Below are 13,582 nucleotides of genomic sequence, written 5' to 3'. Positions count from 1 at the left end.
CTTAATTTATCCAGTTACCATACAAGAACGACCACCAGATAACAGGCACCCCCAAGGCTATACAGAAGTTAACTGGAATCCTGTAGAAATGTTAAGATTTGAGGAGATTTAAGGAAAGAGTTGTTTCATATCGTATGCATTCACCCTACGTGAAGCAGATGTTAAATTCATGGGTACCTTGGAACAGAATTATCCTCCAAGACTGGAAAGATTTCGCTACAGCAGTATTGGAAGCTGGCCATCAGTTACAATGGAAAACATGGTGGAAAGAGGGAGCTAGGGTCATAGAACAGTGAAATACAGGTAGAGGTATTGATATTTCCCAATCAGCTTTTCGGTGAAGGTCAGCATGCTGATTGTAAAGACAGTTTGGATTTGATGATCAGCTGGCCCTATGTTGTATAGTAGCTTTGAATGCTTGGGACAAGGATGAAGAACCAGGAAAGAGGACTGAGTCATTTACTAAAATTATACAAGGCCCAAAAGAAGCCTTCTCTGTTTTTTTTTTTTTTTTAAACAAAGATTGACTTCAGCTATACATAGAATAATATCAGATCCAGAAGTCAGACAAATATTAATTGAATCTTTGGCTTTTGAAAATGCTAATTCTGAATGCAAAAGGGTGATTAGGCTTTAAAAGCAAGATCAGAAACCACAGATGAATGAATCAGAAATACAGCTGACATTGGACCTCATACTTACAATGCTACTTTGATAGAAGTGATTTCTAAAAATTTTAAGGAAAATCAAAAGGTCAGATGTTTTAATTGTGGTAAACAAGGTCATCTGAAAAGGGATTGGCAAGCAGAAATGTTGCGGGATATGTTTGCAGTGACACTCCGAGATTGCCAATAAAGTTTCATTTGAATCAGAGGGTGAAGTCAGCAATTGGCTGACCAAGTTAGCCACAGAGGTTTTGGAGGACCTAGGATACATGTAGAGAGACACAAGAAGTATGGGGGGTGGGGGCTTAGATAGATTAATAGACCTTTTGGATTGGGGAAGCAGAGCAAGAGGAGGTCACTGGTCGCTTCTCCACTGCTTGTCTGATTCAAGGTAAACTTTATTGTCAGTCTTGGAGTGTCAGTGAGAACATATATCCTGCAAATATCCCACAACAGAGATGCCTGTGAGAGCAGAGGAAACTGGACTCTTTTGAGGTATGCAGACTGGAAGACATCCACTTCCCCATGTACTGTCTTTCACCAGGCTAGAAGGAAGACTCTTTCACTGAGCCAACCAGTGGGGTGGGACAGGTAGGCAGCGCCTATGCAGAGGGCTGAGCACTTTGGTTTAGGATTTTATGCTTCAGAGATTAAAGCAGCCAGGAGACAAAAAGGATGTGACGATGGCGACCCAGATGGACATTCATTAAGATCTCTGCTTAGTTATGGATAAAGTATAAATTCTAATTTCCAGAAAGCATCAAGAATAAGTGGATTTAGATTTATTTTTCTCATTCATTCATTCATTCATTCATTCATTCATTCATTATTCACTCACTCATTCATTCATTTTTCTTCCATGGTTCTAATATTTTCACAAAATTGTGCAACTACCAACCATGTAATTCCAGAACTCTTTCATCACTCAAACTAGAAAGCCAAGTTCGTTAGCAGCTGTTCCTCTCTCCTGTCCATTCACTTCTAAGGCCTGACAAAGACAACCCTGTCGTGTTTAATGACAGAGCAAATCTGGTGCTGGAGAATTGTGAGGTTCAGAATCAACTCAAGGTGAAGGTCCTGACCGTCTGCCTGACAGTCTGACACTGACACAGTGACTGAGCAGACTGGGTACCAGTCAAGATGAACTTGCTAGCAGAGCTTGCAAGCCAGGGAGCCATACACCCCAGACTTTACAGAGGCAGGAAGACTCTATACATGGCAACTGGATCCACACTTTATCAGCCACAAGACAGGAAAGGGATGCTGTGATTTGGAAGATAAATGACAGCTCTTGTTTAGAAGAGTTTTCACACGAGACACTGTTATTTGTGCTATAGGGCACTGAGGCACATCAAATGGACTAACAAGTAGAAAACTGCAGCAAGATAACAGTATTTCTGAAGCATGCAGGGGAGGATTTCCTAAGAGTCACACTATCTTATGGCAGAATGGGTTGTCTTAGTTCAAATGCAATCTGGATATTTGATGAAGTGAATGCTGAAAGGGTAATTTAAAAAAAAAAAAAAAAAAAAAAAAAAAAACAGAGGGTGAGCTTACAGCTGTGGTATTCCCACACTGAAATTGCGAGGTTAACTGTGAGGTGTGCTGCAAGCAATCTGTTACAATTGTAAAATACCGAGCTGGGATTTACTGTCTTTAGATTCTGAGATATCATTACAACTCTACTTGTAATTAAATATTTTCTTAAACAAAAATGAAAGAACCTCCATTGCTGGGGAGTGTTCTTTCCCCGTAGGTGTGTTTGGGGTTAAAGGAAGGAGTGAATCCCAGATCAGATGAGTGGTGAAGCTCTGCTTGGGAAGGGAGGTGGGGGCACACTTCCTCCCTCAAGTTAATTTAATACTTCACACAATTGATTGTCTACAGCTTGCACCTGATAGGAAAGACCTGGGCACACAGTGGCACTCTATGAGAGGGAGTGTGAGCACTGGCAGGCTCTACCTGTCGATGTATTTGATTTTTCACAGAATAGTCCTTCAGATGATTTCTGTGGGACCAAAGGGAGATACATATTTTCTTTAAATAAACACAGATTACATAAATATGACCAGAAAACATTATTTGTTTTTTGAAGCAGTAATTATTTTTCCCTCTCAGTAGGAATTGATATGAACCTGTAACTAAGGGGATCTGAACTTAGCCAACCCCATCCCAATCCAAACTGGACTTGCCTTTTTTGCTTTCCATCTCCCTGGGTAAATGATCCTGGCAGAAGCAGCTGTCACAATGGCCAACTGTGGAAGTGCCACCATAAAAAGATGCTTGACTGACCACCTTGGGCCTTTCCCAAGCCTTCCCTAGTTTTTTCCTTTTGCTGCTGCCCCGCCAAATGCACAGATGTCAACTGTCTCTCTGGAATGCAAGAAATAGCAAGGAGACAGAAGGGTCTGATCACCTGGTGCAGTGGGCAACTATTGGGCAGCTTGTGATTTCTGGCACCTTTTCCTTTTTACTACAGTTTTCTCATTATAAAGCTACTACTAGCACATTATAAAATTTGGGAAGTAGAGCAGAGAGGAAGTTGCTTGTGACGCCATTGTCCTGAGAAGCTCACTCTCGGCACTTGGGTCCACTGCTTATCTTCCTTCAGGGCTCTCCTGCTGTAGTCTTGTGATATCATCTACTCAGCTTATTTATCCTCTTGTCCTTTAAAAAGAGGCTAGCAGTAATTCCTATAAATACATATCACCAGACAGGCAACTCCATGTGATACCCTCTCCTAAACCAGCACGCCCTTCTGACTTTCCAGTGTCTACCTGTGGGTAGCTCCTCAACACCAGGCTGAGCCACCTGTCTTTTCTTTCTCTGTTCTGCCACTTGTTTCCACACTCTTCTCTTCCTCATCTCACCTCATCCTTCATGGACCTTGTTCCTATCTCCAGTCCAGGTCTGCATGCCTACACTTGTAAAACTTCTCCTTTCACTTCAGTCTTTGATAACTTATTTTCCTCACTGTGTCTGAATTCCCGCTGAACAATGTCTGTGTGGTTTTCCATGGTCTAACAAATAAACATTATTTGCTACTAATCTGTTTTTCTTGCAGTATTTTCCCCCCTTTTCTCCATGAAATCCTTATCCACACATCTGCATACTAGATATAAAGCAGCTGTGCAGAGTGAGTAAGGCAGGGCATAGTCTAGCTCCCTGCTATACCTACAGGTTCAAGAGTTTGAGGCGGACAAGAATCTGGCAATGGAAACGCAGTCAGTTGATCAGGTCTGCATGTGGTTGGTGGAGAAAAACTTAGGTGAGCTAGTCCCCAGGTTTCAAGACAAAGAAGTCAGTGGAGCTGTACTCCTAGCACTTAATGATTGGATGATACAGCAACTGGTAAAGAAAATTGGACACCAGGCTGTTCTGATGGACTTTATTAAAAAATACAACCAGAGCAATCAATGGCTGAAGCCCACTGGAGGCCCCAGAGAGACATCCCTGTTGACCCTGGCACAAGCTGCCCCTGAGCATGAAGAGAACTCCACTCCCACCAGCTTGATAATGGACTCACTGACCAAGGAGTATTGAAGCAGAGAAGAAACGTAAAGCACGTTCTAGCAAGTCATAAAGCATTACAATTGACTAAGTCCTATGTCTTACCAGAGTTTCCCCGCATAAGGAAATCACAGCATAAGGATAAGGGTGATGGAGTTTCTCCAGGCAGATATGACAAAGTATCTGGAAAGCTCGCTGTACCCCACCACCCAGCAGCACAACGATGTGGTCAATGCTCTGCTGCAGGCCCACCCTTTCCTAGATGAGAACGGCGTGGATTTTTTTAAATGGAAACGAACCCTCAAAGATTGCTTTAAATGTGTTTGAAGACCCATAGAAGACGATGAACAAGTAATGAGAAGTGTAAATTTGGACACCGAAGGGGCCAGACAGGAAGTCTCTTGCTGACATAGGATCTGACAAAATTAAAATTGTTCAGGTAAAAGTAAGCCTGAACCCTAAACACTCTGACAACTATGGATGATTAATGATGTGACAATAAACTGTAGCATTAAAACAAGTGAGATACCTTTTAAAAGTTACCAATAAAATTGATGGTTTGCATGGAAAAAAAAGTTGAGGCTAGCAGAGACACAGAAACAGGTATTATACTTTTGCCATAAACAACTATAAAACTGGAGAGAACAAATGAAGCAGCTGTTTTCAGTCACTAACAAAGAAGAGCTGTAACCCAAGGGGAGGAAGGCCCAGCACCACCAGGCTTCTGCCTAGGGCACTGTTCACATGGGTGCTTTGGAGAGGGATCTACCTGCAGAGAGAGCAGGCTTGCTCAAACCTCTGTGCACAGCAGAGGCTTCTCAGATACTGGCCTTCAGTTTGCTCTTGTACATAAGCTGCTCTAGTTTTAGATTACAGAAACATGTAACAGAGACCGTGTGCTGAGGATTTGTGCAGTGTTGCTTCGCACGGATGAGCCTTAGCCATAGGAGTATTTGGGGGGTGGGTGGCGAAAGCTCCTACAAGAATTAGCTAAGCACTTTTAGACAACATACTCTCTTGGCTTATGCCTACTAATCATCACTGCTTATTGCAGTAGAGGAGGAAACATACAGAGGTTTGCATCAGAGGAAGATGAGGGATGAATACTTTGAAGGTGGGCCATCAATGCTCTGTGGCAGACTAAAATCAAAAGGATGTGTATACCTCATGGGTACATACATCATCAAAGTCCATGTTAGAAAAAAAAACAAAGTCCATGTTAGTCCAAGGTAATCTCCAAGAATAACCAAAGTCACAGTAGTCACCAAGGCTCCCCTCTAGAAAAGCGCCAGAAGTAGATGGAAACTGTATCTTTGGGCATGGAGGGAACTGACAGGGTTTTCCTCATACCCTCCACACAGCCTCTGACAATCACCTGTGGCTATTCTTCCTACTATGGTCATGCCTAGCTGCAACCCTGCCTTTTCTTTCCTAGCAACATCCTCAAGAATGTTTAAAAGGCCCTTAACAGTCTGCCATTAACAATTTTCTTAATAGACAAGGAGCTACAAGAAGCAGTGGAGCATTTGCAGCTCAGGCCTAGACAAGCATGTATCAGGAGGGTATGCCTACTGCCCACTGCACAGCATGTCTTGAGGGAGGCTCCTCCATGCTGAGTTTGAAGGAAACATAGTATCTTTTGGGCACAGCCCATAGGTGTCTTCCTATTATCCTTCATACTGATGCTGGCTAGCCAAAGCCTAGAAGTAGCCCTTCTGCTGTCATGGCTACCTCTTCTAACACCCACAAATAGCTAGTGAGAAGACATTTCTCATTCTCTCCCTCACCAGAGCCTCCACAGGGCTCAATGTTCAGCTTGTATAGCCAAGCTCAGGAATGAAGCAAACCCTTCTTTGCCCATTAAGCTGCCTAAGGAACAGATGGAAACTGGACATGGGTATTCAGCACACGAGAACACAGATTGCCTACTGCACAGAGCAACAGAGAAATTTCCATCCTACCATCAGCGAGAGGCCTGCAGGAGAGAGCATCATCAAGGTCTCGAGCAGTTGATGGGTCAATGGTGAAGATACAGTCTTTTCTAGGAAAGATAGAAAATAGAATTAGCACAAATAATCCACTGTCATAGAATGTTAAACAACAGTTCATTTTGCACATGTGATCTTTTGCAAAGAACATCTACAATCTCTCTTTAAGGAAGGAAGAATGTGAGACTGGGAGAGACAAAGGTGTGATCACTATTCTCTTCTGCTCTGTGACCTGACACCAACCTCTCCTTTTCCCGAGAGAGGAGAGAGAGAACAGGTGTCATCAGGCAGCCAGGAGGCAGCTTCCAGGAAAGAGGCTTCCCAACAAGAATTCTGTTCCAAGAGGGACAGATCCTCCTGGTCAGGTCCTCCCTAGTGTCTGATCTTTGGCCTCCCTATCCCGAGTGTCTGGGAGTGGGTTCTTCGAGCTCAGCTATAGCTGCTTTCTGCACTGTCTCCCACCCAGGCAAACAGAGTATCAGAAAGGTTACCTGGCTTCTAACATGAGGACAGGACCCAGGAGTAAGTTATTAAAAAATACAGAGCCATATAATCAACCTGGTTAAGCATAATATAATTCTATTCATAAACAGGCCAGACCACAGTTTGTGTGCCCCTGGGACAGCCAACTACTTCACTTAGAATCCACACAAAAAGCTGAATGTAGTGGCACATATGTATAACCTCAGAAATCCTATGGTAATGTGGGATTGGAGTTCAGAGAACTGCCCAGAAACTCACAGGTCAGCTAGACTGGTGTATACAGTATGACAGAGACAAAAAGATCCTGGTTCAACAAGGTGAAAGAAGAGGATTTACTCCTGAAAGTTGTCCTCTGACCTATATACATACACTATAGCAAGCTGAAAACACCATGCACTTCAGACACAAGACCAAAAGGACACAAGCTGGATTTGACTGGAAAATCCCTTTGGGGACCAGCTTTCATGGTACCAGAAGACATCACGCAAGTTTCCAAAGGAGGGAAGACACCAACAGTCCTATCCAGCTATGATGCCTATCAACCACGACAATGACCAGCACGGCAAGATAACCCTACGGTGCAGCAGTGGCGTGCAGACCTTGGTGGCAACCAACGGTTTTCTAAGTGAGCGTAAGGCCCATTCAACAAGAGAGAGACCGTGCCTGGGACCAGAAAGTTAGCCAACTCCCTGGGGCTGGTGAAGTCGGGATCTTGGAGGAGAACTATAAGCACCCTCTTAATGAACCAGCATGATCCTAACTCCATTTGAAAGATTTATCCTTATACTCATAGAGAAGTGGACTCTCACCCCTCCTCAAGGAAACCTCTCTTTGTAAAAGATGGAGACTACTATAGGAAACCACAACCATTTAAAATACAGAACTGTGGAGCCCAGTCCCAACAAATACATCTACAATACGACTCCTGCCCCGAAGGCTCAGGGAGGAAAGAGTGGGGAGATTCTAATAGTCACAGGAACTGGCAGTTTGGTGTGAGATTGTGTCTCTTCGAAATGTCAAAAAAGCTACATCCATGAAGTCTCACCAACATAGCTGCCCAAACATGACCTAAACAAGGCTGAGAGTTAAAGTCACTCTAATATGGACGAGGAAAGCCCCCGAGGCCTTAACCCTAGACAAAGAGGGGCGAAGTAGTGTTCTCCAAGGAAGAGCACACCAATTGGCTATCCAATACCAAAAGCTCAGCCTTGAAAACATATACATACAAGTAAAATTATATGGAATGAGCAGGCTGTATTTATATATTTAGAAATACATATACCCATGCTTGTGTGCTTGCACACACACGTTCTCTCTCTCTCTCTCTCTCTCTCTCTCTCTCTCTCTCTCTCTCTCTCTCTCTCTCACACACACACACACACACACACACACACACACAACAACAACAACAGCTAAAGAAAAAGAGGCCATAAATTTGAAAGAGAACAAGGCAGGAAGTATACGAGAGGGGGGAAAGAAAAAGGAGAAAATGATGTAATTATTTTATAATCTCCAAAAATAAAAAATTATAATAAATAAACAGGGGGCTGAGAACACAGCTCAGTGGAAGAGCTGTTAGAACATGTCTGAGTCCTTAGGTTCAATCTAGACCCAATATTAAGCGAAAGTTAACTAAGAAAGAATACAGTTTGTTTGGTGTGGTTCTGTTTTCAACATTCTCAAAAGTACAGATTTATAATGACAGAGAGCACATCAATGCTTGTCAGGGCCCGGGAATAATGTATGTGTGTTTTAGGGTGGTAGAACTTTGCTAATCTTATCTTTGGTATCTAAGACTTATACATGATTTAAAAGCATTGACAGGTACTCTAAATAAAGGTCAATTTTACTGTTTGTTCATTTAGAAATAATTTAAAATTATGATGTGTGTGTGCTAGTTAGACTTTCTTTTTTCAGTGTTTGAGAATTCCATACAATTGTTTTGATAAAAACCCTTCCCCTACTCTCTCCCCTCCAACTCCTTCCCTCTCCACACCCACCACTTTCCCTTCCAACTTCACAACTCTTTAAAACAAAAACAAGCCAACAAACAAAACGAGTCCCCCCTTCCTTTAAGTGTGTGGGTATAGAACCACCTACTGGTGAATAGGCAGCCGCCTCTCAGTGTCCCTATTCCTAAAGAAAAATGACTCTCCCTCTCCCAGCAGCCATCAATGGCCAGTAGCTCCTCAGTTAGAGGTGGGACTTCATGAGCCCCTCCCCCATCCGTGCTGGGATTTCAGCTGGCTTGATCTTGTGCAGATCTTATGTGTGCAGTCACAGCTGCTCAAGTTTAGGTGTACGACAGTGCTGCTCATCCAGCCAATACTATTTCACTTCAGACATCCACTACAATCTTTCTGCTCCTTCTTCTACAATGATCCTCAAGCCTTGTGGGAAGAAATTGCAATAGAGATGTTCCATTTAGAGCTTTGCATTCCCCAGCCTATTATTCTCTGCACACTGACCTGCTGTGGGTCTCTGTATTAATGCTCATTTACTGCAAAATGGAGCTTTTCTGATGAGGGCTCAGAGATGCACTAATCTATGGGTACAGCAGTAATTCATTAGGAATTGTTATAATAATAGCATTAGGTTCTCCTCTAGGGCCTATGACCTAGTCAGCCACAAGGTTTTGGTCCAGTTTATGGTACCAGGTATGAATTTCTTCTTGTGAAGTAGGCTTTAAATCCAATCAGAAAGCAATTGGTTACTTTTATAACATTTGTGCCACTATTTCATGAGTAGTCATATCTTGTCAGGCCAGTCATTACTGTAGCTCTCAGGATTCACAGCTGGGTAAGATTGCAAATTACTTCCTCTACCCCAAGGAGCATGAAATCCAGCACTATGGAATCTGGCTAGTAGGAGGAAGCTTCCAGGTTGGTACTAGCTTGATCTTCTATGTCCTATGACTCAATTACTTCTTCTTTTTTTTTTTTTTCCCCAGTCATGGAATCTTACCATTAAGTTCTGGAGGTGAGCAAGTGCAATGGCAACAGCGTGTAATGTCTCTCTGTGTGAGAGGGTCTAGGATAACTCCGTTTAAACTCCTTTTATATATGTATATAGTTTAGGAAGCTTCTACAATAGTTGGTTTCCATGCACTGTTTTCAAAGGTCTTTAATGTTAGTTATCCCTTCCCATACTCTCTTTTCTACCCTGCCCTTCTATTCTCTACCCTATTGAAAAAGATTTATTATTGAATGTTGTGTATGTATGTGTATTACATGAATGTAGTATGTACAGAAGCCACAAGAAGGTGTTGGATCCCTTGAAGCTGGCATTACAGACACCCTGGGATGTGAGTGCTGGGAACAAAGCTCAGGTTCTCCCTGCCACCCTCATTCCCTCTCTCCACTTTACAGTGCTTCTGTTCTAGCCTTCTCTTCTTGAAATCCTCCCCTCATGACCTCTCTGCTAGTTTCACTTCTATGGGTACTCCAATTGAAACACACCTATCTAAAGATTCAGAGCTAGTTAGCCGGGCGGTGGTAGCGCACGCCTTTAATCCCAGCACTCGGAAGGCAGAGCCAGGCGGATCTCTGTGAGTCTGAGGCCAGCCTGGGCCAGGAAAGGCGCAAAGCTACACAGAGAAACCCTGTCTTGAAAAAACCAAAAAAAAAAAAAAAAAAAAAAGATTCAGAGCTAGCATCTACGTATGAGAGAGAATATGTGGCATTTGTCTAGTGGAGACTGGGTTATCTCAAGATGATTTCTACATCCATCCATTTATCTTCAAATTTCATAATTTCATTTTTCTTTACAGCTTAATAATATTCCATTGTGTATATGTACCACATTTTTATTATCCATTCATTATTGATGGACATTTAAGCTGTTTCCATTTTCTGGCTATTGTGAATAAGGAACAATGAATATGAACAAGAAGTTTCTCTGCAGTAGGATGCCGGAATCCTTGGGAGATCTGTCCAGGAGTGGTACAGCTGGGTCATGTGGAAGATCGACATCAGTGAGGAACTTGCAGAGATTTCCACAGTGAATGCAGCGGTTTTCACTCCCACCATCAATCAATGTTTTTTCCTTACACCCAAGCTCGCATCTGCTGTATTCCTTCATTCATTCGTTCATTTATTTAGTGTTTAAATCTTAGCTGTTTTGACTGGTTGTAATGTTGATTACAGATGAAATGTTGGATGAATGGTAACATGAAGTCCCAGAAGATTAAGCTGATTCTGACGACACAGTAATAGACGACTGTACAGCAGGGAGGACCTTGAACTCAGTCCACAAGGTGAAGGGAGGACTCACTGCTCCTTGCTCATTTTTGTCTCCTCCATAAAACCTAGTCAAATGCTTCATAAACATGTACTCAATAAAATACTTGTGTGACTAAATCTGACATGTCACATGGGGTACCAGGGATAGTTTGGTCCTTTTATTTCATCATAATGACATCATAAGAAGCTGAAAGAATGTCCCTCTAGGTCAAAATAAAAAGTGCTGTTAGTTTCGGTGGGGCATGTTCATTAATTTACTTGGAGGATTAACTAGCAAGTTGTATCTTTGTAAATGTCTCCAGGGGCTCTGGGGCACTCGTTTCTAGAAACACAATGAATGAATGCTAATGCCTCCTAACACATTTCTAGCCTGAAACAGACCCTGTTGACTGCCCTCCGTCTATCACCCTGTCATCGGCAAACAGTTCAGCTGCTGTGGTTAGTTTGCAACGTTTTTGTTTTGTTTTTCCCCTTGCTCTTTTACAATTGTTTTCTGAGTAAAATCCTAGTTTATTCCATCATAATCTTTTTTGATCTGCTCTTAAGCCAGAAACATAAAGTTTAAGTTCAAGTGAGCAATGAGGTACAGTACTCAGGGGTCTTCCTCCGAAGGAAAGCTGAACAAGTGGTCCTCAGGACAGGGGTCCACAAGCAAGCATGGCCTGCCTCCTGCTTGTAAACAGCCTGAAAACCAACCTCAGCTTTTGCATTTTTATTACCTATTTTTATTATATATTTGGGTGTTTTGCCTGTTTGTATGTGCACCACTTGTGTGCCTGATGTGTGTAGAGGCCAGAAGAGGGTGTCAGGTCCTCTAGAGTTACAGATGGTTGTGAGCTACCTTGTGAATGTTGGCAATTAAACCTGGGTACTCTAGAAGAGCTAGCACTCTTAACTGCTGAGGCAATCTCTCTAGCCTCAGTTTTTGTATTTTTAAATGGCTGAAAACAGATTAAAAAAAGTATGATTTCATGGCACATGAGAATTATATTAATTTACTTGTTTAAATTAGTAGATATTGCTTGATTGTGATAGGCCATACTTTTTTGACACAATAGCAGAGTTGACTTAACTCAGGCAGCATGCTTAAAATGTTTACTGTGTGAGCGGGTGGGAGTGTAGCTCAGGGACAGAGCAAGTGCTCATTCTCAAGACTATCCTCAGCACTGTAAACACTACTGTGTGCCCTTGAATGACTGTAGGGTGAAGTTTCTAATACATTAAATGAAAACATTCAATCAATTTGTACATGCTGGGCTGTTTCCTAATTACAGGACTTCTTAGTGCCTCTAAGTTGGTATCGGCAGTTCCTGTGAGACACATTTGCTGCCAGACTCATTTTTCTGTATACTTTTCTGTAGTATAACATCACCCTGAGGCTGGGTTCTGCAAGGGAGCGCCTTTGGAGATCAAGGACCTGCAATGGGCTTTTCTGCACAGACCTCCAGTGCAACCTTTGGCCTATCAGGGGCTTTATCACCATGTAGGCCCACTCTGACAGACACTGTAAGAAGCCAACAGGGAGCTATGCTGCTCACTACCGGATGGCTGATGGACACAGAACCAGTCTGACCAATGGCGCTCTATTATGCATACTTATGGGTGAAGCTGGCATACTACAAGGAAACAGTCATGTGAGCTGATCTTACAGATGCACACATTTTTTTTTTTTTTTTTTCCGAGACAGGGTTTCTCTGCGTAGCTTTGAGCCTTTCCTGGAGCTCACTTGGTAGCCCAGGCTGGCCTCGAACTCACAGAGATCCGCCTGTCTCTGCCTCCCGAGTGCTGGGATTAAAGGCGTGCGCCACCACCGCCCGGCGATGCACACATTTTTATGCTTTATGCTTAAGTTTCTATCTTTGGCTCCCAGGAAACTCAGAAAAACCATCTATAAACACTTCTAGAAGACTTTATTTGCAGTTTCTAGCTTCTACCTTGGTCCTACTTATTTTCCTATTTAAATATACCGTTTGCCCCATTTCCTAATTTTAAGAAAGTCAATGGCCAGGCGGTGGTGGCACACACCTTTAATCCCAGCACTCGGGAGGCAGAGCCAGGTGGATCTCTGTGAAGCCAGCTTGGTCTACAGAGCAAGATCCAGGACAGGCACCAAAACTACATAGTGAAACCCTGTCTCAAAAAAAAAACCAAAACAAACAAACAAATAAAAAAAAAACAAAAAGAAGAAAGAAAGAAAGAAAGAAAGAAAGAAAGAAAGAAAGAAAGAAAGAAAGAAAGAAAGAAAGAAAGAAAGAGGAGGAAGGAAGGAAGGAAGGAAGGAAGGAAGGAAGGAAGGAAGGAAGGAAGGAAGGAAGGAAGGAAGGAAGGAAGACTGTATTATATACAGTATCGGCAAGCTTCCTAAAGTTAAATTTTTTGGGGAAAGGGGCAGTAAAAACAAATTCATTTATACTAAGGTTAGACTGTTGAGGGCATGCTGGGACAAAGAGCCATGCAGTATGGACCAAGAACAGACTATTCTAGACAGAGTCAAACTCAGAATACTTTCAACAAGGATTTGCTTTGCAGGAGGGGACTCTAGACTTGCTCTCCCATTACAGAAATCAAGGCAGTTAAGGAACAGTGAGTGGCCCTGATAAGCCTCAGTCCTCAATGCTGAGACCCAGTGATTTAACCCATTGCCATCTCTACAATTAGGAACCTGCCGCGACATTGTAGTGAATGAGGGCTCCTT

At 42.7% G+C, this 13,582-nt stretch overlaps 1 protein-coding gene and 1 pseudogene across 8 annotated transcripts in view; one reads left to right on the top strand and one right to left on the bottom strand.

Moving 5' to 3' along the window:
- Dis3l2 (DIS3 like 3'-5' exoribonuclease 2) overlaps positions 1–13,582 on the bottom strand; it is a 322,501-nt gene that overhangs the window by 111,916 nt on the left and 197,003 nt on the right. For all 8 annotated transcript variants that reach the window (XM_028876243.2, XM_028876240.2, XM_028876244.2 and 5 more), the window contains one exon: positions 6,137–6,216. In XM_028876243.2, coding sequence (XP_028732076.1) covers positions 6,137–6,216 — 80 coding nt within the window. The remainder of the gene's footprint in view (positions 1–6,136; positions 6,217–13,582) is intronic.
- Positions 3,663–4,932, top strand: LOC114697881 (annotated as a pseudogene).

Source organism: Peromyscus leucopus, chromosome 13 (genome assembly GCF_004664715.2).
Source record: "Peromyscus leucopus breed LL Stock chromosome 13, UCI_PerLeu_2.1, whole genome shotgun sequence".
Lineage (NCBI taxonomy): Eukaryota > Metazoa > Chordata > Mammalia > Rodentia > Cricetidae > Peromyscus > Peromyscus leucopus.
Note: the sequence above shows the minus strand (reverse complement) of the source record. Positions and strands in the feature narration are given on the sequence as shown.